Here is a 27,215-nt window from a genome sequence, read left to right on the forward strand (position 1 = left end):
TTTGAAACCATGCACGCGGACTTTGTTTCAAGCCATAAATCGCCTTTCTCAATCTGCAGACCTTCTGACACTCCCCCTCAACCTCGAATCTTGGAGGTTGTTGCATGTAAACTGTCTCAGATAGATCCCCATATAGAAATGCATTTTTCACATCTAATTGACACATGCTCCAACCATGATGAACAACTACTGAGAGAACAAGACGAATGGTGCCCATCCGTGCAACAGGAGAAAAGGTTTCAAAGAAATCAATACCATAAGTCTGAGTATACCCTTTTGCTACTAATCTGGCCTTGTACCGTTCAATAGAACCATCCGATTTGTACTTTATTGTATGTACCCATTTGCATCCAACAATGTCAGCATCCACTGGGGAATCAACTAGATCCCATGTATGCTGAGACAATAAAGCATCCATTTCTTCTTGTATAGCCAGCTTTCACTGGTTATCTAGCGCTGCCTGTTGAAAGTTCAGAAGAATAGTTTCAGCATATAAGGCTGAAATAAAAGTTTTCATCTGATTTCCAATTCTGACATCGGAGACAAAATGAGATATGGGATATAAGGTACATTGTCGTGTCCCCTTTCGTAGAGCGATAGGCCTGTTATCATCATCATGAAGATCACTATTGTCAGTAGTACTTACCTCAGGAGAAAAAGTGGATGGAGGCACCAGAGAAGTTGGAGCTCTACACACATATACCAATGGAGGATTGTGGAACCTTAAGGTAGGAGGAGTTGAATTCGATAATACAGGCACTGATTCCAAAGGAAAAGGAGGAATAGGAAGTGGAAAAGAGTCATTTGGATGAGTTTGCAGTTGAGTACCAGTACTAGAATAGTATGGAAGGGACTCCAAAAAGGATACATCCGCACTGACATACTCCCGACGAGAAATTGGATCATAACATCGATACCCCTTTTGGTTTTTTGGATAGCCTATAAATACACACTTGGTAGCTTGAGATTCTAACTTATTACTGTTAGGACCAAGTCTGTGCACAAAGCAAGTGCATCCAAATACTTTGGGTGAAAGAAGAAAAAGAGGTGCACTCGGATACAGAATTTGTAAAGGAATTTGGTCTTCCACAGATGATGAAGGCATGCGGTTGATCAAATAGCAAACAGTTGTAACTGCATCACCCCAATATGAAGCAGGAACATTAGATTGAATCATAAGGGTGCGGGCTACGTCAAGAAGATGCCTGTGTTTTCGTTCAGCCACCCCATTTTGTTGAGAAGTATAGGCACAAGAGGTTTGAGGTTGAATTCCATGATCCCGATAAAATTGTAATAGTGCAGTTGATTTAAACTCAAGAGCATTATCAGTGCGAACAATCTTGACAACTGACTCAAACTGGGTTTTTATTTCAATGACCAAAGATTTTAGAATATTTGGAACTTCAGATCTTTCTTTTATTACAAATACCCAAGACAACTTAGAAAAATCATCGACAATAACAAGATAATAACGACATTGGGTCCTGGTAGGAATTTTACTAGGACCCCATACATCTGCATGAAGAAGTTCAAAAACCTTATGACTGGACTGACTTTGACTTGAAGGAAACGAACTCCGATGATGCTTGCCCAATTGACATGCTTCACACTGGAATAATGTAGTAGACGGAATTTGAGGAATGACATGACGAAGCTTTGACAATGAAGGATGACCGAGACGACGATGCCACAATACAAAACTTGAGGAAGAATCAACTGCAACATAAATGTGCTCCACAGGATGATGTAGATAGTAGACTCCATTTTCTTCATAGCCTCCACCAATCTTCTTCCCCGTCAGCAAATCCTGAAAATGACAACACACAGGATCAAATATCACCCTACAATTTAGTTCTTTTGTAAGGCAACTCACGGAGAGTAAACTTTGAGGAAATGAAGGAGCATGAAGAACATTTTTCAATTGCAGGGAAGGAGTTATAGAGACATTTCCCTGACCAATAACCGGGGAGGAACTCCCCTCAGCTAAAGAGACTCCCCGATGTGCAGTAATAGCCTTTAAATCTGAAAAGTCTTGAGAGTTTCCACATAGATGCCTAGAGGCACCAGAGTCAATAATCCACTTACTATCATGGGGAGAAAGATGGTGTCCAGTAGAGGAAGCCACACCAGCTACAGGAGAAGACGAACTTGAAGGACGATGAGAGATCAACTCCTCATATTCTGCACGGCTAAGACTGATAGGCTCATTAGGGGAATTCGATTCATGCTCCACCTCCAGCTTTGTAGCATTAGCTTTTGGAACATTTGGCTTTAATGGAGGAAATGTAGGCCGTCCATGTTTATCCCAGCAACGATCTTCTAAATGTCCAGATTTTCCACAATAGGTACATTGCAATTTTCCTCTACCTCCCATAACTCTTCCACGACCTCTGCCTCTGACATTAGAAATATTTCCTCGTCCATAACTCGATGGGACAGCTAAAGCAGATGACTGAGATGTAGGTTGAGTTTGTGGAAGGGAGATGGCCAGTCTGCTCGATCGATTATATGCATCAACAAGAGTAGGAACATCAGACCCGGTTAACATTTGGACTTTAGCAACATTGAATTCTGATGATAGGCCTGTGAGGAACCGAGCGACTATAGTCTGCTCTTGATGATCTTTTTGTTTTGAGCAACACAGAGCTTTGTGAGCATTAAGTTTCTCAAAGGCAGCCTTAACAGAAGCATAATACTGGGCCAAGGTTTGATCACCCTGCTGAAGGTTATATATCTCCTGTTCAACTTGGAGAATGCGGCTCACATTTGTCTCTTGAGAATATGTATCTCGAAGATTATCTCACATCTGTTTAGTTGTGTTATAATAAATAAGGCCATCTGCAATATGAGGTTCAATGCTATTCATGATCCATGACATAACAATGTCATTATCTTCTTCCCAAGTATTATATTTTCCAGTTTTGTCATTTGGCTCAGATTCTAGAAGAATATGCTTTCTACGATGTCCAGACACCGACATCATAAACATCCGGGACCACCTTGCATAGTTTGTTTCATTCAACTTAACAGAAGAACCATATGAGAAAGGATTGGCAAAGGCTTTGTATTCTCCACTTGCCTCATTTTTGTAATCAAATTTTGAAGCGTCAGCCATAGTAAAAAAAACTTTAACAATGGTTTCCAAACAAAAGAAACTCAACAGTTATCATTGCTGCACAATAAGCAGATTGATGTCACTAATTTGTCTCCACCACGACAAAAAGAACTCCACACTATGCAGGTTGAAAAAAACTGCTGCACAATAAGCAGATTGATGACAATAATTTGTCTCCACCACAAAAAAAACTCCACCCGATACAGGTCCACAAAAAAAAATATCTGCTTCATGCTACCGACAACAAAGAAAATTTTGATACCAGTGTCTGCTCCACGTAATCATTCCACCAAAAACATAAACACATAATAACATCTGTTTTACGCTGCCAACAAAAACTTGCGATCAGTCTGCTCCAAGCCTTCATTCCACTAAAAGCATAAATACAGATGACAACATCTGTTTCACGCTGCCAATAAACTTTGAGATCTGAAAAACAAACATGCTTCACGCTGCCAGCGAAACCGTTAAGTTCAGTGTCTGCGACTCTGCTTCACGACGTCTGCGCAACATCCATACCACTCACCAGATCGGGAACCCATGGATTCATCGCGACTTGCAGATCTAATTACAGATCTGAGTTATGACATTTGTCATACTATAGATCTGTTATCAGATCTGTACCAAAAAAAAAGGAAAGACTTACCCGATCTTCTGCAGAAAAAAAATAGAAATCACCTTCACGCGATCAACCTTCACGCAATCAGAAATCACCTTCACGCGATCAGCCTTCATGCAATCACCTTTACGCCCGATCTTCTTCACGAGCTCTGCCTTCACACGTTCCCAAGATCGTACAACTCTGATACCATGTTGAATATCGAGATCGAGATCGAGATCGAGATCGAGAGAGAGAGAGAGAGACGACAGTGAAAATGAGAAAACTCGATAATTCGATTAGGGCTAATCTCTATGTTAAATAGAGAGAGGCCAAAGTAAAAAATTACACACAAGTCCCTCATTAAACAATAAATATCAAATAACCTCTAGTTTAAGAAAACTTAAACTTAAAACCTCTTAATCTCAACATATATATATATATATTATAATTTTTAAGTTTTATCATTTATCAGTTAAAAAAAATATGTTTTAATGAGCCATTCAGAGTTTCACAGTCTGAATTAGTTCATACTTACACATGCATGGCTTAATCTTTGAGACAAGCATATGACTACTGTCAGGATTCCGACATTGAAAATATCAATGCAGGAAGGAGAGCTATTTCGACTCCCCACCTGAGCCAACACATACTGAACATCCAAAAGCCCACATAGCGGCAAGGGAACCAACAACGACAGAACGCTGTAGTGTGGCCTGCCAAACTGCATGTCCAAGCCCTCTGTCAAGATGCAAAAGGAACCTTGCAGTTGAGCCGTTAACACCGAGTAGGGACACGATTCCGCTGCGGCAAAGGGAAAGCAAACACAAAGACCCAAAAAAGCACAAGTTGTGCGCACAGAGACCTCAACGTTCTAAGTGGGAGAGAGGGAAGACAGAGAGGAGAGGAGGAGAGCAGATGGAGTCGGGGGCATACTTGGAGCGGTCGGCGGCAGCGTTGGGGTCGGTGGAGAGCAGAGGGAGTCAGAGAGGAGACGAAGGGAGGATTAGGACAAAAATTGTCCTAATCCCCCTCCGCAGCCCATTTTATATGGCAATTTTTTTTTTAAATTAAAAAACTGGACCAAAATGACCCTAGGTGCATTGACCGCACCCGGGGTCAGGTTGACCACACCGGGTGCCGCACCCACATGTGCACCCACGTCACGTCGTGTCGACGTGGGTGCGGCACCTGGTTGGCCGAATCCCTGTGACATAGTTTTAAAAGAGGAAAAGATCAAGATATTTCCTTATTTTTATGATGTTCTGAAAATATTGTTGCAACAATATCATGACATGAAGATCTTGAAATACCTTGATTTGTGACATTGTGATATCTTTCTTTTTCTTGTTATTTTTGTCACTGATACTTCCATTTTTTTATTAATCTTGTTTTGAAAACACTAATAAAAATTATTTTCTTGATTTCTCTACTTTCATAATTTTCCTTTATTATTTACAACAGAACTAAGATTATCTTGAGAACATTGTTTTTGTTTATCTCTCCTAAGAGATTGATTCATTAGTAAATTTCTGATGCAAATATCTGCGGTTATAGCTTAGATACATATGTTGAGGCAGCCTCTAAGAATAGCAAACAAATATGTCAAAGGAAGCTTAGCAAGCACCATTAGTAAGGTATTTTAGGAATGTAATTTGTGATGATTTAGGCATTACATAAAAACTTGAAACATGACTAGCATGAAAAGGTGCTATCTATAAGGTAAAGGGACAGAAGAATGGAGAGACTAATAATGGCTTGGAAGAAGTCAATAAATGAGACATTGAAGATCATATAATGATTCACATAGACAAACTATATAGATTGGACAAGTCTATATGTGGGACCTTTTCTATTTTCATCGTTGGATAAAACCTTGGTTTTGGTGCTAGTTACTTTGCCGCTAATTTGTTCTTCAAATTTCTATTGATAAATCTGCTTCAAGACGATGCCCTGTTATTTATTTCCTACATCAGAAAAAGGTTTGTGACTTTTCTGTACATATGAAATACCTTTTGTGGCTATGTCTGCCTGCCCCTTTGTTGATGCTTTTGGGATTTGAGTTGAAAATTAATAAACCATGCTGTTCTTGCTTTCAATTATAACGCAGGTAATGCTGGGCAAGGATTTACACCTCATGTGGTCATGGTTGCAGCTGGAGAAGTGTGTATCAATCACTGTTGTAATTGTATTCTTCTATTTTAGATTGAGATTGTGAAACTGCTTGCATCAACGTTCTTTGTACTGTGGCAAAATGAGAGACCTTGATTTTGTCTGTCAATGTCAAATGTTGAACCCAATCAAACACCAGTTTGATCCTAATTCTCTTAAAAAAAAACTCCTCAATTTTCTTAGTAAACAGATGTTTTATGATTAAATCTGATTTACTATTAATTCATTCAAAAGAATCCTACTGAAAGGTGTCTTCAAGCAAGTTTGCATTCTGTAGCTTTTATTTGTTTATTTTGGTGAAGACAATGTCTTTAAAATTTTGGTCAGGTTCACCTCAGTTGGTCATGTTATGTAGATAATACTGTGTTACTAGACACTCTTTATCTTGCTTCTACACTTTTTACTTCAGCCTCCAGCAAATTTTCTTTTTTTCTTTTTGCATTATGTATCCTTAGAAACTAATTGAATGATAATTAGAAACAAAAGTTGTGTTTTTAGTTGGTTGAACAAGCTTATTAGAAAAAATAAAAAAATGCAAATGTGCTGCAAGGCATCATCTTTGTAAAGTTGTTTTGAGATATAGAACCAGAAGCACTTGTGCAGTTGAACCCTAATAGGCCACAGGATAACTTCTTCAACAGATTTCTTCTTCCTTTAAATCTTAGGAGAGGGAGAAACATGTAATGTTTCATATCCTAAGATGGGAAGAGCAAGAAGATTGAATACAATACATAAAGGGAATATTTGATAGAACAAGTGGTTGTTATCTTACATAAGATATCATGATGTTTCAACAGATTAATGGTCATTTCGGAAAGTTAAGGTTATCAGAATCTAGCTATGTTAGTAATCAGTTCGTCCAGAAACATCAAAATAGTGCAATTCAACAAGCAAAACTAATAAAAGTATGGTATCGGGTCCAGACTCGGGTCTAATCGGACCTACCATAAGAGAAACCATACCCGGATCCGATAAGAACTACATGAACCAGACCCGGGCCATACCCAGTGAAACCATATTTTTTATCATTTTTACATTGAAAAATTGCGGGTCTTAATTGGAACTCAGGTCGGGCTTGGGTCTGGTATAAAATTTCACAAACTATACCCGGGTCCGTGTATTAATTAGACCTTGAGGTCCAGACCTGGGTCTTAATTGGGTCTTCTTATTTATCACCATATCCGGGCCCTATAGAGTTTGGTTCGGGTTGGGTTTGGGTAAACCCGACCTGTCAATTGTACCCAAGCAGAAATTGCTTTTACAAAACTGTTAGTGTAGGGGTGTTTTGGGATTTTTGAAAAAAAAGGATACATATGTCGTTATTGGTTTTTTAACATGCTATTTTTGGTATAAATTTTATAACTTCTTGCTTTAGGGCTTTAACTTTTAACTTTTAGGCGTTTAACATAAGGGGGGTCTTTTGACCTTGACCCCGTGATAATCAAAACTCACGGCTGTAATAGGGAAAGAAAAAGGAAGAGAAAGAGGAAGAGAAGGAAGAAAAGAAGGAAGAAAGGAAAGAAAGAAAGGGGAAGGGAAGGAAGAAAAGAAAAAAAGAAAGAGGAAGGAAAAGAAGAAAAGAGGAAGTGGGATGTCGGTGGCTGCATTGCGACAGGGGAAGAAAGAAGGAAGCTATGTAAAATAGACACGACAATATGGGTGTCATACCTGTGTCAACACGCCATGATATGGGTGAGGTATCAGACACAGTGCGGGTACACCCTGGGTTGGGTCCCACATTGCTCCGGGGTGGGTCCAACCTAGACCCGATACAAACTAAGTCTTTTTAGGTTTTTTCTCTCTCTGGTCTCGTTTCCCCTTCCCCTCCTTGCTCGTCTCAATTTCCCTCTTCTCTCTCTCCCTGGTCTTGTTCTAATCTTCCCCCCCTCTCTTTGGTCTCATCTCGACCGCCCTCTCTCTGGTTTTCCCGAGAGAGAGAAAGAGACAGAGAGAGGAACCCGTAAGAGTGGATTCTCTCTCTCTCTCTCTCTCTATATATAGTTGTGTTCCTGTACCAGCAATTTTTGAAATTGCCATGTTGTACCCTACCGCACTTGTACCTGTACTCCTACCCATACCCATACCCATACCCATACCCATACCCATATGACATAGGAAGGAAGGAATAGAAGGGAAGGAAAAGAAGGAAGGAAGGAAAGAGGAAGGGAAGGAAAAGAAGAAGGAAGGAAGGAAAGAGGAAGGGAAGGAAGAAAAGAAAGAGGGAGGGAGGTTGTCGGTAGCTACCCTGCGATGGGAGAATAAAGAAGGAAGGGGTTGTCGTCGATATTTTTCTTAGTTTTCCTTTTTTATTTTTATTTTTTTTCATTTTATTTTTAAAATTCTGAGATTTATTGGAAAACCAATAATATCTCGATATTATACCTCGCAGAGATACAGCCGATATCGATATTTGTGACTGATTAAGAGACAAAAACATGTTATGACATTATAAGTACAAATTATAGTTACTGTAACCACTTAAAGTAGGCATCCTGATTCCCCATCATAGGAATCCTGATTCCAAGTCACGACACTGTTTGAATGATAGAACTTTTTGTGCAATGATGGGGCAATATAAGTATGACACTACTTGTATATTAGTTTTTGATATGTTCTAGGCCCAGGGGATTCACACTAGATCCAAAAGCAAATTCTGATAGGTCCAAACAGGGTAAACAAAAAACAGGTTTAGTTGGGTTCTGCCAAGCTTTATTAAAAAATTCTGATCTAAATGTCTGGGTAGAACAATCCCAAATTTGCAGGGATTGATCTAGACGCGTCTGTGAAGGTGTGGTTAAAATTTTCGGGTTTAACTTCACAGGGTTTGGGTTTTATAGTTCAGGAACAGGGAATAGGAAATGGGGACAGACTGAGTCGGCCTGGGTTTAGGCTAAAACATGTTTCAGTGCAAAAATTATTTCTCCTAATTGGATGGTAGAAAAATCTATTTTTTGCTGGGTTGGCTTAGGACACGTGGATTATGGTTCAAATTTGAGAACCAAACTCGTTTTGTTCTTGGATGAGCTGGGGTCAAGGCCAAAGGTTGGGACCACTTATTGCTGGGAAGGGTCTACAATGGTTGACATGGCTAGGCTGGGCTGGTACAACAAAGAAAGCACGACTGCACCTGGTAAGCTTTGAGTTCACTGAATTGGGCCTTGTGCACCTTGGTGAAGGAGGGCCTTGGCTGCAGCCTTGGTCCTCTTGCGATGAATAGATCCACTAGGGATCAACTACCACAATAGAGTAAGGTCTGGACCTTACTGAAAGAGAGACGAGTCAAGGGGAGGGACTCACAACAAGGTCAATAGAGAGACTGAATTAGACGAAGGCCTAGGGACCAAGGAAAGAGAAGAGAGGCCCATGCCCAGAGAGAGAGAGAGAGAGAGAGAGAAAGAGAGAGAGAGAGAGAGAGAGAGCTTAAGCTCTATTTCATTCAAATTTTTTCATATGCAACTATAAAATGGAGCTTCTATTTATAGGCTCAAGGGAGACTCTTAAAGCCATCACCCTTTACAAGAAATATGAAAGAGGAATTGGAAAAAACTAAGCTTAGTTGTCAAAGGCAGTGCTTAGGTGGCCTAGGCGCAACCCCACCACCTAGGGGACCAGGTTTGGGCGGTGGGGCCTGATATTACCGCTTAGGTCACCTAGATGCCGCCTAGGCTGGGGTTGCGTAAGCTTTTTTCTAGAGCCTAGACTTTTTTTGTTGGAGATTTTTTTTCAAGACATATCATTTGTTTTCTTCTTCGAGGAGGAGAGAAAAAGAAGGAGAAGACATGTTATTTGTTTATTGCTTGTATTATGTTTATTGTTGAGAAGAAGAAGACATTATTTGTCTATTGCTTGTATTATGTCTATTGTTGAGAAGAAGAAGAAGAAAAAGAAGAAGACACTATTTGTCTATTGCTTGTATTATGTCTATTGTTAACTTTTTTGTATACATGATTTTATTTTTTATGTATTATTCATTTACATTGTTAGTTGTATGGTTTGTTTATTCAATTGTTAATTTGTTCTTAATTGGTTTGAGCAAGCTAAGGTTATGTAATATAATTACTTTACAGTGTTTAACGACATATTATTTGTCTATTGCTTATTGTTGATTGATTTTATATTGCATACATGTTTCTTATTATGTTTTTTTAATTTTTTTTATTTGGGGTACCACCTAAGCCGCTTAAGCCTTTTTAGGGGCTCACTGCCTAGGCCCCTGCCTGGCGCCTATGACAACTAAAAAACTAAGAGACTTATTTAAAAAATAGGTAAGATCTCCCTTCACTAGAGGTAACACCTATGAGGCCCTCATAACCACCTTGCACAACCATCGAGGCACTTCCCAAGGGAAGGTCGACATTTAGGTGGGCCTGACAAGGGCCAGCCGGCCCCTCCTTGGGTCTGGGTCCGGATCCTTCCTTGTTACTCTGCTCCGTTCCATACTCCACTCCAAGCCCCAATCCGTTCAAGGCTGTTTTGGGTTGGGTCTCTTCTTGCTCCGCCCCATCCAATGTCGAGGTGGATCCGTATCAGTTTTTTTTTTTAATTTTTGAGATAATATGCACATATTTTTTTAGTGCTTCATACGTTTGTCTTTTAAATGAAAATAATTGATGATTTTCTTCTTCACATTGACATTGGATATCATTTTAGAGGTATGAATATGTAAAAGACGTTTAATTGCTCAAAAGTATCATATAGAAGCTAACTTACATTGTTAGGCTTAGCTGAATTTTCCTAGTGTAATACATGAGATAAAGTATGTGCAAATTGTTCACAAACTTTTTATTATTTCAATGTTTTGTGTTCAAATTAAGCATATTAAGATGTTGCTTTTCAAATATTTTGTTGAATGCATATTTATGTGTTATTCTCTCAAGCAAGTGATCTAGAGATTTTCTAATAATGATGTAGTTCTTCATTGGGATCTTCATTTCTTCAAAGCTTTCTTCTTATCTCCATCAATTTATCAGAATTTCACATGATTTCATATATCACTTCCTAATTGATTCCCATATCACTTCTTAATTGCTTCCCACTTCCCAGATCCTTTAAAGATTTGAAATGACCACTCCTCTCCTGTACTGCTTCCCATTTTCGATTCCTGCTCTGGCAACTATGGTATATATTTTGGAAAGAGAGTTACATGAGTTTAGATTTTGTTTAGAAGCTGAGGAATTAAAATGACATAATATTTAAAACGAGAAACAAGGAATCTATTGGTAAAAGAGAAAGAACCAAAAGGACTACAGGTACATGGCTCTTCAAAATATGCAATAGGATATGACTTGACATTTCCAATTGTGTTTCTTTGTCCATGATAAGGAATTAAATCAACAAACTTAGCTACATCACTCATCAGGTGGCTGGCTGTTCCCTATTCCATGTACTAGCAAACATTTATTTCCTTGAAGATTAAGGATGAAAATTTTGATTTGCAGCCTGACATGCCATGATAAATATCTTGTGGTCAATGAATTGTTGGCCATTTTTGTATTTTCATGATTTCTTCTTTCATGGCTATTTACTTTTCTTATGTGTCCAGATCCTTGTACTTGTGTCCCGCTTGTTGTAATATCTCATAATTTTTCCTCTATTTTAAATTTTAAAAGTATAATTTTAATTAAATAATTATATATTTTTTGATCTCTGAAATTGCAAATAATATAAAAAGACATATACATGTTAATATATGTGGGCTGACGTCAAATGGATCTGGACCTGGTCTAGGATCCATTGACCGAGTAAGAGTTCTATATATATAGGGGCTGACATTAATATGGATCTGGACATGGTCCAGGATCCATATTGACTAATACCCATGAATATATATATATATATATATATATGGGCAGAAATCCAAATGGATTTGGACTTGGGTCATGGGTCCAGCCTAGACCCATAATCCATCTATAAACATTTAAAATAAAGAGGAATTTAAAACTAGAATTTAAAAGAAAAAAAATAAGTATATATATATATATTAAAAATAGTCATGATAGGGAAGAGTTCTACCTTTAGTAGAACTCTATCCCAAAACTATCTAGAGGGGGTGTCACCCCCTAAAAAGAAACCTTTCATTATAAAGAGAGAGGCTCTCTCTCAAAAACGTCTAGCTGAAAAAAAAAGCTAAGAGAGAAAGAGGGCTGAGCTGAATGAGAAAGGAAGAGAGAAAAAAAATAGAGAGAAAGAGAGAGAGAGAAAGAGAGAGCATCGTGTGAGCTGCAGCATGCTCACCTCTTCAATGCCTCTTATTTTTTTTTCATTGTTCAAATCACAAACAAGGTACGGGTTTCTCTCTTAATCCAATGGAAAATGAGATGGGCATGGTTTGAATCAAGCGTAGGTTTAAGAAAATAAAAATCTGTGTTTTCATGTAGAGACCTTGGTTCATCATGCCTTGATTTTTTTTGCTGGTCTGTATATAAATTTTCTTTTGGTTCGCTAGGCTTCAACTAAATCTGCATTTACTCCTTATTGTAGTTCAATTTATTTTGCAGCCGGTTTTTTTGGTTTGAGGTTCAGTATTTGAATCTGAGTTTTTCTCTAATTGAATACACTTTTGGGTTTTGGATAAGACCAGGAGCCATTGGAATGTGTATTTTCTTGAATCATCGCATGTCCTGGTTCAACTTACCGTGTATGATGAAGGTTTTTACACACACACACACACACACAGGTCCATCAGCTCTGAGAAATTAGCCTATGTTGGTTGTTGCTAAATCAGCCGGTAGGTATTTTACAAACAGGTATGTCACAGTCTAGTATATGTTGGTATTTGTGTTTGGGTGAGACTGTCACATTCTCGAATCATGGTAAAAAAACAGGAAACCTGGGTGTGGTGCGCCTGTTAAGGATTTCTTTTTCTGCTGTGATAAAAATTTTGTTGGAGGTATGAATAGAACCTCACAAAATTCAGATTTGATGGCCTGTACAGTTGCTGTTCCGTGAACTTAATTGCCGATATTGTGGACAGCATGTTAAACGATTTACATGCTTAAATTTGTGAACATACTCAGACCTATTTACATGCTCCAATTCTTTTTTAGTATATTTAGGTATAAAATACCTTGGGTTCTTTGGGGTGGCATGTTGGACATGGATTTGAATTGACCACTTATGTAGTTTCTGTACCTATACAGATTTAATGTTCTCTTATACTAAATCTGTTTATGGTACATGTCCAGCTGAGCACAAGAGTCTGTTTGAACTGAGCTCTTGCTGGGTATGTCGGACCCAAGGGGTACGACCGAAATCCAAAGGAAATATGGCTTTAGATTTTGGGTTGGTCTGGTAATCTGGAAGGGGCTCCTGAAAGAGTCCGCTGACCTGTCCCCAATCCTGTTTTACATTAGGATGGGTCGATCAGTGTATATATATATACATATCTTCATCAATGAACATATATACTGACTTGATCAATATATATATATATATATATTACAGTTAATGTCTTGTGAAGCTTTTGGTTATCTGATTTCTTGTCTATTGATCTGATTATGCATAAGTTTTTTATGTTCCTATACATGAAATGATTTAGCCTATCTTTAATATACAAATTCAGTTATGTGCCGATTTTGCTATTAATTTGGTTTTAGTACATTATATGTCACGCTTTAAAAAAATCTTATGACAATTTTATGTATGGAATTTTGCTTTCTTCAATGTGAGTAAATTGTTTTGTTAAATGATTTAGAAATCTTTTTTTTTTTAAAAGAGGTTTTGAAAGTGCTGAACATTTGATTCTATTTAATCTGATTTTAGAAGTTTGACATGTATAAAATCTGATTTTTTTTCGAGTATGTCATAAACAAAATCCGATTTTTGGCATGTAAAAGAAGTCTGTTTGAAAATCAAATTGGAATCTGAATTTTTAGTTGTCTGTAACTCTGATTCCTATTAGAAAGTGTTAAAACTGATCTGCCTCATGTAGTTAGTCAATATGAGGAAAATAGATGTTGAATTTGAATGGTTATAAAAGTTTTGTGTTTTCGGTTGACATGGTAAAATTGATATGGCTGGTTTAATGCACATTCATTTATTTGTTATGAATATGCATTGATGTTGTATCGAGAACATAAAACTTGAATATTTATGTGTGATTGTTATTCACTAAAATTTGCAATGTCATTTAAATCTTATTAACTTATATAGTGGTTATATTTGAACCACCGTTGAGCCTTTGGAGGCCAGGAGCATGTGTTGCTTATGATATAGTAAACTGGAAATGCATTGCAAAATGATTTTTGAAATTGTTTTTGAATCAATTATATCGTTGAATTGTTAGGGCAATGGCTCAAATTTGTTATTGCATGTTGATTTGTATAACTGTTCTTGTGTAAAGAACCCTTAATTAATTAAGATTGTAAAAGAGACTAAACAATGTAATAATTTTCTTCCTTGGTGTGGGGACTCTGAGTATTCTAAACATCATGTGCATTTGTTGTTCACAAGAACTCAATGTGAGGTATGTTTTTCGGCCATGGTTATATGAAACTTTCGTCACTTTGCCTGGGAGTGGTGTTGTTGACTCAGCTGTAGCTATTGGTATACCAAAAAAGTGACGTGAATGAATGCTGATTTCCTTGTCGTTCCAGCATTAGATGATGATTCTTAATGTTTCGATTGATGATGATGATTCCTAATATCGATCGAGGAACAAATATAGAACCCAGTAATTTAAAATACAAATTATGTCTTAAACTACCACTAGGAGCTGCCTTGAACCTCGGGAACTTTGTCCGTTTTTTAGTATCCGCGGGTTTGTAAGAAAGTGAAAATTAAATTTGTGTGCATTAAATAGGGATATGTATGCAAAAGCAATTTTGATAATTTAACTTAAAACATTATCCATACAAATTAAATAAGGATACGCATGCAAAATTAATTCTGATAATTTAACTTAAAAAGTTATCTATATATGTTGCATTGATTTCATGTATCCCTAAATATTTAATTTAGTATAAAATTATTGTTCCTTGCTTGAACTGTTTAAATTATAAGTTTGTTCTGAATATGTATTGTTTGTAGAACTCTCTTAAACTTATGTTTGATGTGGTCTATGTTAAATTCTTTACTGTTGGATTTCGAGAGGGTCTCTTATGAGAACTTTGGTTCTTATTTTGTTTTTAAAAACCTTTTTCAGGTATTAAGGCACCATGATGGAGATATCATCTGGCTGGAGGACTCGAGGGTTATGGTGTGGTGGCTCGGGTTCTGACGTGTTTGAGATATTTTGTTTTTGTTTTGGGAAACTGTGTGAACCTTCAATGGGAACTATTTGATTTAGTAAATGCAATTTTTGTTCATGGTTTAAATTTATTCTATATCTGAAATGGTTGATGGGCTGTGAATATTAAATTTGTAATGTGCCCATGGTTCTTGTGAGGTTTTCTACAATTGTTTAAAAAAATTGCATTTTTTGAGGGTCAGTTTGGGGTCGTTACAGAATTGATATCAAAGCTAGTCAGAACCACCACCATAAAGACCATAACTCGCATTTCGAAAGTAGTCTCTATATCATTAGTAAGATGTATCTTGTGAGTTTTTGTTTCCTTACGGTCTTGTAATTATGATTTTTTTTGTTTTTTACTGTATGAACAATTATAATTAAATCAATGTATGATGATTTAATTTGCATGTTTGATGTGATTATGTGTCTTGTCGGGATCAATTCTAAGGGATAGGCTTGATCTAGGGGTATAAATTTTCTGATAATTTCTGGTTGATTTTTTTAGATATATACTCATGGCCGTGCTAGCGCTCCTGAAAACTGGCAAAAGCAAAAGGGTTTTTTGACAAATGCCCTCAATAGTCTGGCCGAGACTGTGACGACGTACATCTGGACTTAAATTGCTCAACCTACGACTTGTGTGCACCCTGCATCAGTTGTGACCACGAACGTTGGTTCACTGACGTATGAGTTTCTAAAGTTGGATCCGCCAACTTTCTCTGGGAAGGTTGACCTTGAAGCTGCTGAGAGCTGGATCGAGGAGATCAAGCGCAGTTTCTGTGTCCTGCCTATAATAGAGAACAAACAAACTGATTTTGGTACATATCGTCTGAAGGGTGATGCCAAGAAATGGTGGGACACAGTGTGAAAGGTGAAGTACACTGTTGATAAGACCATTCTCTTGGAGACCTTTCGAGGGAAGTTTTTGAAAGAAGACTTTTCTTCCTTCGCCAAAAAAAGAATGCAATAACAATTCCTCGAGATGACGTAGGTAAACATGAGTTTGGTGGACTATACCACCAATTTCCAGAGCCTGGAGAGATACTGCCCCAACCTGTTTACTGATAACAAGGCGAGGACAGTGAAGCATGTTAGAGGGATTAAGGACGGGTTATGCGTATGGGTGATGACTAGCCATCTTACGACGTTTAGCGATGCCATTGAATTGGCTTCCATCCTGAATGAGGAGTATGATAGATTCAAGGGAGTGCAGTCGAAGGAGGGCAACAATAATGGTGGAGCACGAAAAAACCCACCTGTTGGTGGTAAAACGCAGAGGGCACAGAGGAAGAAGCAGAAGACCTAACAGGGGAACCACTAGAACCGTCCTCAGAAACAACAACAACAGGGGAATATTGAGACTGTATATATACATACGGGTCCGTATCTTTGTATTCGTACTTGATAGATAATATCGGGTCTGGACTGAAGAATCACAGACCCGATCTAATCTGTATTAAGTATATAACCAGGAATATAGGGCACGATCTCTTATTGAGAATCGTGCTGCTCATTGCTGCCTCCTTTTCTTCTCTCCCTTTCTGCAATCTGAACCGGACACACAGGTGCATGATTTATGACATGGTATCAAAGCAGGTCGGGGTCTAACGATCAGGTCGAGTTTCTCTTCCCTTCTTATTTCCTTCTCAGCTTGATTTTTGTTCTAAATCAGATTTTATCCTTCTCATTTCCCAAAAATCGATTTGATCATATTGGGTCAAATTAGTTTTTCATCTTTTAGTCATTCTCTCTTCTCAGCGTCAACTTGAATCTGATCGTGTCTGATCAGATTTGTTATCCTCTTTATTTCCCTAAAATATCTTATTTCTCAAAATCAATTCAGGTCACGTTAGCCTGATTTTCCCTTTCTTTCAAAGTGGCAAATCAAATCTGATCATATAAGATCAGATTTGATTCCTTTGAATGTCTGATCAGATTTGTTATCCTTTTTATTTTCCTTAAATCTCTTATTTCTCAAAATCGATTCAGGTCATGTTAGCCTGATTTTCCCTTATTTCAAAGTGGCAAATTAAATCTGATTTGATTCCTTTGAATGTATGATCAGATTTGTTATCCTCTTCATTTCCCTAAAATCTCTTATTTCTTAAAATCGATTCAGGTCACGTTAGTCTGATTTTCCCTTTCTGAAAATAAAGACCGAAAAGTAGAGAGGGGGAGGAAGGTTCACCTCAAGGGCAGCTCGACAAGTTTGGGGGTAGAGAAGAGAGGACTTATACCTCGGGTATCACGCCACAAACACCTTTTTATTGCTGGAGTTACGTTTTTGGCTGTAGCACAATTGGAAACCGAGTTAACGAAGGGGGAGATCGGTGGTGGAAGAAAAAATATCGGTCGGTTGCAAAGGGAGAGTTCTCGGCCGCCGATCGTGAAAGTAGATGGTGGTTGATACCAAATCTGAGTTGTAAGCCTCTAGCCGTGGGTACCTACAGTAAATACGAATCCAAACAAGAAAAAGAAACACAAAAATATGATGAAAAAGAAAAAATCTAGAAATCGTAGACGAGAAAGAAGAAATGAGAAAAAATAAGAAATATAGAAAGAGGGTAGCAAGGGTTTGGAGAGGGTGGCATGAAACCCTAGGCAAAGACAACTAAAACAAGGTTGGATGTCTCCTATTTATAAGGATATTTTATAAAAATTACAAAATAAGGCCTTATTAAAACTATTTCCAAAATACTACCTAAACTTTCTAAATTTACCAAAAAAACACTATGTGCCACTTTTAGGACTTTTTTGATATTTTTCTAATTGGATCTATGGACTTTGGTTCAAATGAAATATGGATCAGATCTAAACTCTATTGAGAAGGGTTTTGGATCGGATCAGGATCCAATTCGCATCGGTATGTATCCGATTTTCCAGAAAATGTTCTAATTTCTTCATTTTAACTTGGATTCTGATGAAATTCGAGTCGAAGCTCCTTCACACATAAAACCATGGTTGCCAGACGAGGAAGCGGGAGCGGGAAGCGAGGCACTTTCAAAATTTTAGGAAGCGGGAACGTGGGATGACTTAGAAGCGAGTCACGAACCGTCTCAGAAGCGACCTAGGAAGCGAGGGGGAAACAAAAAAAGAAGAAGAGAAAAATTTAAAAAAAATGAAAAAAAGAGGGAAGCGAGGGGGAAGCATGGGGAAAGCGAGGGAGAAGCGCTTCCCATAAAAGGGAAGCGCGTTTCCCATAAAAGGGAAGCACACTTCCCATAAAAGGGAAACACGCTTCTCATAAAAGGGAAACACACTTCTCATAAAAGGGAAGCGTGCTTCCCCAAAAAAAGAGATGCTTCCCCACGCGTTTCGGAAGCGGGATGTTTCACGCTTCTGAAACGCGTATCGGGGGAAGCGTGCTTCCCCTACTACATAGGCGCTTCCGGTAACTTTGCATAAAACAACATAAACACGGGTATTTAAGCTATAAAAGTTCATATAAATGCATAAATTTATGATAATATGATATGCATTTCATGCATTATCACGCTGCCCGTGTGGCGACTGTCCTGCCCTACGCTGACACTGGCCATGTTGCGGGTCTGTTGCTGGGTGCGCCAACTGGGATTGCCTACTTCTGTTGCGCGACTCGTAGTCGGATCCGCAACACCGGTGTCTCGAGCACCATATCGTATGGCACCTATTGAGCTCGTTGAATTGAAGAAGCAACTACAAGAGCTTCTTAATAAGAAATTTATCAGGCTGAGTGTGTCACCTTGGGGTGCATCATTCTTATTTGTCAAGAAGGATTGATTGTAGTTCAATTTATTTTGCAGTAATTTTTTTGTTGGTTTGAGGTTCAGTATTTGAATCTGCGTTTTTCTCTGATTGAATACACATTGGGTTTTGGATAAGACCAAGAGCCATTGAAATGCTTATTTTCTTGAATCATCACGTCTTGGTTCAACTTACCATGTATGATGAAGGTTTTCACATGTCTCTCTCTCTCTCTCTATATATATATATATGTGTGTGTGTGTGTGTGTGGTTAAGAGGTCCAGCAGCTCTGAAAAATTAGCCTATGTTGGTTGTTGCTAAATCAGCCGGTAGGTATTTTACAAACAGGTATGTCACATGGTCTGGTGTATGTTGGTATTTTTGTTTGGGTGAGACTGTCACAGTCTCGATTCATGGTAAAAAGAAAAAAAAACCTTGGTGTGGTTGTGCACCTTTTAAGGATTTCTTTTTCTGCTGTGATAAAAAAATTGTTGGAGGTATGAACAAAACCTCACGAAATTCAGATTTGATGGCCTGTACAGTTGCTGTTCCGTGAACTTAATTGCTGATATTGTAGACAGCATGTTAAACGATTTACATGCTTAAAATTGTGAACAGACTCAGACCTATTTACATGCGCAGATTTTCTTTTTATTATATTTAGGTATATTTACATGCTTAAAACACTTTACAGCTTGTTGGACATGCATTTAAATTGATCACTTATGTAGTTTCTGTACCTTTACAGATTTAATGTTCTCTTATACTAAATCTGTTTATGGTACATGTCCAGCTGAGCACAAGAGTCGGTTTGAACCGAGTTCTTGCTGGGTATGTCGGAACCAAGGGGTACAACTGAAATCCAAATGAAATATGGGTTTGAATTTCAGGTTGGTCTGGTAATCTGGAGGGGGCTCCTGAATGAGTCTGCTGACCTGTCCCCACCAATCCAGTTTTACATTAGGATGGGTTGATCAATATATATATATATATATATATGTATATATCAGTTCATAGTTTAAATTTATTCTATGTCTGAAATGGTTAATGGGTTGTGAATATTAAATCTGTAATGTGCCCTTGGTCCTTGGGAGGTTTTCCGCAATTATTGAAAAAAAAATCGCATTTTTCGAGGGTTAGTTTGGGGTTGTTACACTTGTTGTGTATTTATCAAGGTTGCCAAACTAGGAAGCAGAAGCTGGAAACGATACGGGAAGCAAAAGCGAGAAGCCAAGCATTTTAAAATTTATAGGAAGTGGGAAGCAAAGTATCAATTTGAAAGCGAAATACAACAACAACAACAACAACAACAACTACGCCTTCATCCCAAAACAATTGGGGTCAGCGATATGAACCAAAAAAGAAATTCATTTTGGGTCTTCCACATGAATCCTTTTCCTCCAATCATTTCTATCCAACGCCATGTCCTTGGTGAGGTTCAAAGCATTCATATCCTTTCCTATCATCTCCATCCAAGTCTTCCTAGGCCTACCCCGACCTCTTTTAACTAATATATTTTCCCATTTCTCTAACCTTCTAACTGGAGCATCATTAGGCCTTCGCCGAATATGTCCAAACCACCGTAAACGATTCTCTCGCATCTTATTTTCAATGGGTGCAACACCTACCTTCTTACGTATCTCTTCGTTCCGAATCTTATCTTTTATTGTATTTCCACACATCCATCTAAGCATCCGCATCTCAGCTACACTCATTTTTTGAATATGATGTCTCTTGGCAGCCCAACATTCTGTACCATATAGTAAAGCGGGTCTAATAGTCGTCCTATAAAACTTTCCCTTCAACCGCAATGGCATTCTACGATCGCACAGCACTCCAGTAGCACTTTTCCATTTCATCCACCCAACCTTTATCCTATGATTTACATCTCCATCAATTTCTCCATACTTTTGAATGATGGATCCCAAATATTTGAAATAATCATTCACCGGTATATCTTGCTCACCAAGCTTCACTACACTCCCATCACTACTTCGTTGCTTACTAAACCGACATTCCATATATTCAGTCTTACTCTTACTCAACTTAAAACCTCTAGCTTCCAATGTCTGTCTCCATAATTCTAACTTAGCATTAACCCCAGCTCTAGACTCATCAATCAAAACAATATCATCAGCAAACAACATACACCACGGTACATTTTCTTGAATTGATCTCGTAAGCTCATCCATCACTATCGCAAATAGGAAAGGGCTTAAAGCAGATCCTTGATGTAACCCAACCGTTATCGGAAAATTGGTTGTCACCCCTCCACAAGTGCGGACATTGGTTACTACTCCTTCATACATATCTTTAATTATACTAATGTACTTGAGAGAAACACCTTTCTTCATCATTGTCCACCAGAGAACGTCCCTAGGTACTCTATCGTATGCCTTCTCTAAATCAATAAAAACCATATGCAAATCTTTGTTCCTCTCTCTATATCTTTCAATAAGTTGTCTAAGAAGATGTATAGCTTCCATAGTTGATCTTCCAGGCATAAAACCAAATTGATTCTCCGATATCATGACAACCTTCCTCAACCTAGACTCAATCACCCTCTCCCAAAGTTTCATAGTATGACTCATGAGTTTTATACCACGATAGTTTGTGCAATCTTGTATATCACCCTTATTCTTATATAAAGGCACCAAAGTACTCTTCCTCCACTCATTAGGCATCTTATTTGTTCGCCAAATCAAGTTAAAAAGATTTGTCAACCATTCTAAACCTTTCTCTCCCAAGCATTTCCAAGCCTCGATAGGTATACCATCTGGGCCAACTGCCCTTCTTGATTTCATTTTCTTCAAAGCCTCTGCAATTTCTTTCTTTTGAATCTTGCGCATGAAGTCACGATTTATCTCATGAAAAGGAATGGAGAAGTCTCCAAGATCTTGAGCATGACTATCATTAAATAGCTTATCAAAATAATCTTTCCATCTCTCCTTAATCTCCTCATCTTTGACTAAAACCCTTTGCGTTTCATCTTTGACTACTCCATCTAAATCTTCCCAAAATTGATGCTTAATGAAATCATCTAAACCTACTTGAGGTGCATAAACACTAATAATATTAATAATATCCGTACCTAATACTAATTTAATAAGTAAAATTCTATCACCCTTCCTACGGACCTCAACTACATTATCTATAAACTGACGACTCATAACAATCCCTACTCCATTCCTATTCCTATTTATTCCTGTATACCAAATCTTATATCCCCAAGGTTCTATCACTTTAGCTTTCTCACCTACCCATTTGGTCTCTTGAAGACATAAAATATCAATCTTTCTCCTACACATAACATCTACTAACTCTACCAACTTACCAGTTAAAGACCCTATGTTCCAAGTGGCTAACCTAATTTTATGGTCTTGGACTAACTTCTTTACCCCCACCCGTCCAACAAAGTGAGGGAACCCTTGCCTATTTGACACCACACCCGGGCGCCGGTGTGACGCGTCGCTTCTGGGCGACGACCTAGCAACCCTTGCACATTTATCACTGCCTCCGGGCCTAGAGAGTACAGCGCGTCGCTCAGTAGGGAACGCCCCAACGAAATTCTCATATTGGTTCATTTTCATAGGATATGACAAAGTTTTTATGCTGGCTGTCACAGGCCTACCGCAACCCTCCTCCTTTATCCGGGCTTGGGACCGGCAGTGTATAACTACACAGGCGGAGTTTCAATTTGAAAGCGAAATATGAATAAAAAATGAAGCAATATGGTAACTGAATAGGAATCAAACAAGAAACAAATAAAAACTAAAATAAAATTGATCATTCTTATATTTCATGATTTTTCACTAAAAGAGTTAAATTTTTGTTAAAATCTAACAATGATGGTTACCAATTTAGAGAAAGTACATGGGAAGTGAGAGAAAATACATGAAAAACATGAAAAAAATGTGAGAAAAACATATAGGAAGCATAGACCATGCCTGTAGGAAGCATAGAAGAAGCGTGTGGGAATCGAGATTCCCATGAAGTTTCAGAAGCGAGGAGTATCACGCTTCCGAAGCGAGTTTCCGGGAAGCGAGCTTCCCACCTACCTAAGAAGCTTCCGGTAACTTTGGTCTTTATCTGTATTTTTGTATCCTTATGACATAGATTCAATATCAATATGCCTTGCTCTTTCTCATTTCCGCTCATTGCTCATAACTCACAAGAAGAGGATTACAATTATGCTTCAAGTATGATGAGTATCTCCTTATCCTTAAAGCTCTTGCCAATCTAAATTGTATCTCCTTATCCTTAAAGCTCTTGCCAATCTAAATTGTACATACTCTCTCCCCTAACATGGCCAACAAGTGATAAATGGGACAGAGATACACGTTTGAGAAATATTGGACCTGCAATTTTCATTAATTGAATGATTTGGGATTAAGTTTTATGCATATAACAAGATAATGAAATAAATGGATATGACATACAATTATCCTTCTAAAACACAACATATAAAAGCACAAAAAGAACCAAAGAACCTCTATAAAAACATGTGTGCTGGATTATAGAGTCTAGGATGATTTTCTAGAAGCTGATCCTTTTGTGGCTTGGAGTTTATTTCATATGAGACGGTCTACAAAAAGTAGGTATGGCTCACAGAGGGACCAATTGCATGAGAGATTCTGTAGCACCTGAGATTAAAAAAAAAATAAAAATAAAGAGGGTTTTGGATCTAGGTTGGATCCGACCAGATCCGGGTGCAGTTAACCCCCCACCCCCCATTGTGCCTTATTTAAACACCCCCGCAAGGGGGTTTTCCTTGAGAAGGAAACATAGAACCTCCCCCCTGCGACCTCGTTCCCGCCTCTCTCTCTCTCTCTCTCCCCCTGCACACCCTCTCTTCCCCTGCACCCTTTTCTCTCTCCTTGACCTCGATTCTCTCCCCCTGTGCTGACACTTACCCTCTCTTGTTTGAAAGGTTTGTTGTATTTCTTACATGTATTTAATTGTTTGTTCTTGATTTTTTTTAAATAACTTTTCTCCTTATTGTTTAAATGATTGCAATTTATATTGTTTTTTCTATACATTGTATTTTCTCATGTCTTTGGTGTGTTTGGCCATCCTCTCTCCATATATATATATATATTTAACTAATATTATATATATTTCTTGTATTTTTTTACTATATTTTGTGATAATCCTTTGGTTGTAGTTGTCTTGTTGTCTCAATGCAAGATCTAATCAAAGTCATGGATTGGGATAAAGCTCCTTAGAGATTTGAAAGATTGGATTCCTAATAATGATCATAAAGTTTCCTTTAGAAGATTTATTGTTGTTGGACTCACCATAAAGATTATTGTTTGAAGCTATTGAAAATCTATTATTGTCCCTTGTATTTTGTTTGCAAACTTTCGGCTGTCCACCGTAAGTTTGAGGGGGGAGGTGTTAAGAAATATGCATTGTATTATATACCAAAATATACTAAAGTATACTTATAGGTATTTTTCTTTTTATTTCTTTTTGTATTTTTCTTTGTCATTGTAATTCCAAGTATACCAAGTATACTTATTGTGATTTAGATTTTAGTAAAAGGATAGTTTAGGGTAAGTATACATATTGTTTGCTTTTAGGGTAGAATAGGGATTTTATTTTTATTTTTATTTTTATTATTATTAGTCATTATTTTTTATGACTAAATTTGTAATTTTATTTATTTATTTATTTATTTATTTATTTGGTCAAATGAGATTAACCAACTAACCGTAGGATTTGCTTTAATGGCTAGTTTGAATAGTCAAACTAGCTGTTGGGATTTGCAGTAACAACTAGTTTGACTAGTCAAACTAGCCATTATGTCTTTCTCTATATATTGCTCATGCTTTTGTTGTATAGGTGAGAGAGGATGTATGTATATAGTGTGTGTGCATGAATGTTTTAGTGAGGTTGACTTGTATATTTGTACTAATATTTTTCATTAACAAAATATTTTAAGTTTTTATATCTTGTTTTTCCTCATGGCTATGTATGGTTTATTAATGCATTTGGATTTCCTTTATGTTTGATAAAGTTATTATTTTGTTTTTCTTGTGTCCTGGATTCCGTGCCATTTCGTGACAGTTCACTGGGTGAGAATGTTAAGATTTTGACTTGGGTTTCCCGATCCACATCCAAAGGAACTGGGCTTGTGGCAATCAAGTGAGGCAAACAGGTCCCCCAATCCCTTCCTCTGAAGATTGTATGAAGAATGAAGGCCATGGATTCCTGCACATTGAAAAAGAATCAATAATAAAATGATCTTATAGCAACCATGATGAAAATCTCTACTATTTGTACTTTGACTTTTTCAGTTTTGAAATTGATGTTCTGAGTTATCTCAGGTATTTTAGTGTATGGACTTGGAGGTTCTTGTGCATATCAAAGGGTCCTGGGTGTAGTAATCCATTGCATTGACTTTTGGACCATATAGATCTTTTACCGTGGTTCTGAAAGTTTAGTTCTCTTTATTTAGTTTACTTCAACTGGTTCAAAATTTCTAACTTCAACCAGGTCAAGTTTACTTCAACTTCTTGTGTGCTTGCTGGTTTCAACTGAAACCATGTAGATTATATTTTGAGATTAAAGTTCATCTCTTTTCTCAATGTGAACTATGTTTCTTGATCTTAGTATGTTTTTTATGATCATTATTTCAACTAATAAGATTGTATTGAAAGCAGGGTTACCAGAAGTACCTATAGGAGTGGGGAAGCACGCTTCTCCGAAACGGGAAATGCAACGGTTCCGAAATGTGTGGGAAAGTGCAAGTTTTAAATTTACTATTAATGGGAAGCAGGATTCTAATTTTAGCCCTTAAAAATGTAAATTTTACCAAAAAAATAAAAGTACTCCTTTTTTCCTTCTTTTTCTAGTTTTTTCCTTTTCCCCTGTTTTTTCTTTCTTTTTTTCTGTTTTTTCCTTCCTGTTTTTCCTTTTTTTTCTTTTTTTCCTTCCTGTTTTTTCCTTCTTTTCTTTTTTCCTTTTCTTCTTCTTTTTCCTTCTTTCTGTTTTCCCTTCTTATTCCTGTTTCTCTCTATAATAATTTATATAATTTATATTTCTGGTTGACTGATTCTGAGTTATATAACTTATATTTTTAGTTGATTGTTTTTGAGTTATATATCTGACTGTTTTTTTGTTATATAATCTATATTTCTTGTTGACTGTTTCTGAGTTATATTTCTGGTTGACTGTTTCTCAGTTATATAACATAAATCTTATATTTTAGTAAATTAAGAAAATATAATTACATATTCGCTTCCTTTTCGATTCTCACTCAAATCCTTGGGCGCTTCCTTCTTTGTTCTCTCTTCTAATCTTGATTCGCTTCCGGTTCACTTCCCTTCTCGCTTTCAGAATGATTCCCGGTTCGCTTCTAAGTCATCCAATGCTTCCTGTTTCTTAAAATTTTAGAAGTGCCTCGCTTCCCGCTCCCGCTTCCTCAACTAGCAACTCTGGTTAAAAGCATTTCTTGGTGTTTCACTTTCAAGAATTAGTTTTATGCTTCCTTGGCATGCTTGAGCTGTACAACATTTTAAAAATGGTTCAGGTAATCAATTCCTTTTTCCAAAAATTTCAAGCATTTTTGACAAGTCACACACCTCTTATAGAGTCTTTACTGTAATTTACAAAACTACTTCATTATCCTTGGGTAGGAAGTTTAGCCATTATAGATGATCGTGCCACACGTTATCACTAATAACTTTCATTTGAGAATTTGTTCCTCCTTTATCCTTGAGTTTGAGAATTTGTTCTGCTTGTTTACATGAGCTGCTTTATGGTTGCAATATGCTGATCTTCATTCATGCTTATCAACTTAGAATACTAAAATGTTGATAGTTTCATTTGTGTTAAACTTAATTTTGTATTCTGTTGGTACACATGAGTTAATATGACAGTACTAGTTTAAGATTTGTGTTTATGAACAGGATGCTTTCAAGAAAGTTATGTCCTTCATGCAGCAACGCAAGCGTGCTATTTGTATCTTGTCAGCAAATGGATCAATATCTAATGCAAGTCTTCGCCAACCAGCAATGTCAGGAGGGACTGTGACATATGAGGTGGAAATCCCTTAAAAATCCTTATTACCATTGAAATGCTTTTGTGTCTGCATTTACATATTTACGTATACTAGGCACTTTGTAAAAGTATCCATGATATCTTATGATTTTTTTTCCGTATTTAATATATCAACTTATCACCTATGTCACATGGGTGCGGGGATTCGCCACTTCCAAAAAAACTGGGTGCAGGAGGGGCAAAAATGTAATATATTGTAATGAAAAGAGGCGGAAGCACCAATAGAGCAAAAGTCACTCCTTAAGAGTGACTACAAGAGCCAAGAACACAAACACCAAATGTGCACACACAAAACTCACAAATATAGGAAATGA

At 37.4% G+C, this 27,215-nt stretch overlaps 1 protein-coding gene across 1 annotated transcript in view; it reads left to right on the forward strand.

Moving 5' to 3' along the window:
- Positions 1–27,215, forward strand: part of LOC149843250 (AT-hook motif nuclear-localized protein 10-like) — a 49,019-nt gene that overhangs the window by 4,742 nt on the left and 17,062 nt on the right. Inside the window, exons 2-3 of the mRNA XM_089999677.1 lie at positions 5,824–5,876; positions 26,751–26,882. Coding sequence (XP_089855803.1) covers positions 5,824–5,876; positions 26,751–26,882 — 185 coding nt within the window. The remainder of the gene's footprint in view (positions 1–5,823; positions 5,877–26,750; positions 26,883–27,215) is intronic.

Source organism: Nuphar pumila, chromosome 3 (assembly GCF_984573655.1).
Source record: "Nuphar pumila chromosome 3, dmNupPumi1.hap1.1, whole genome shotgun sequence".
NCBI lineage: Eukaryota > Viridiplantae > Streptophyta > Magnoliopsida > Nymphaeales > Nymphaeaceae > Nuphar > Nuphar pumila.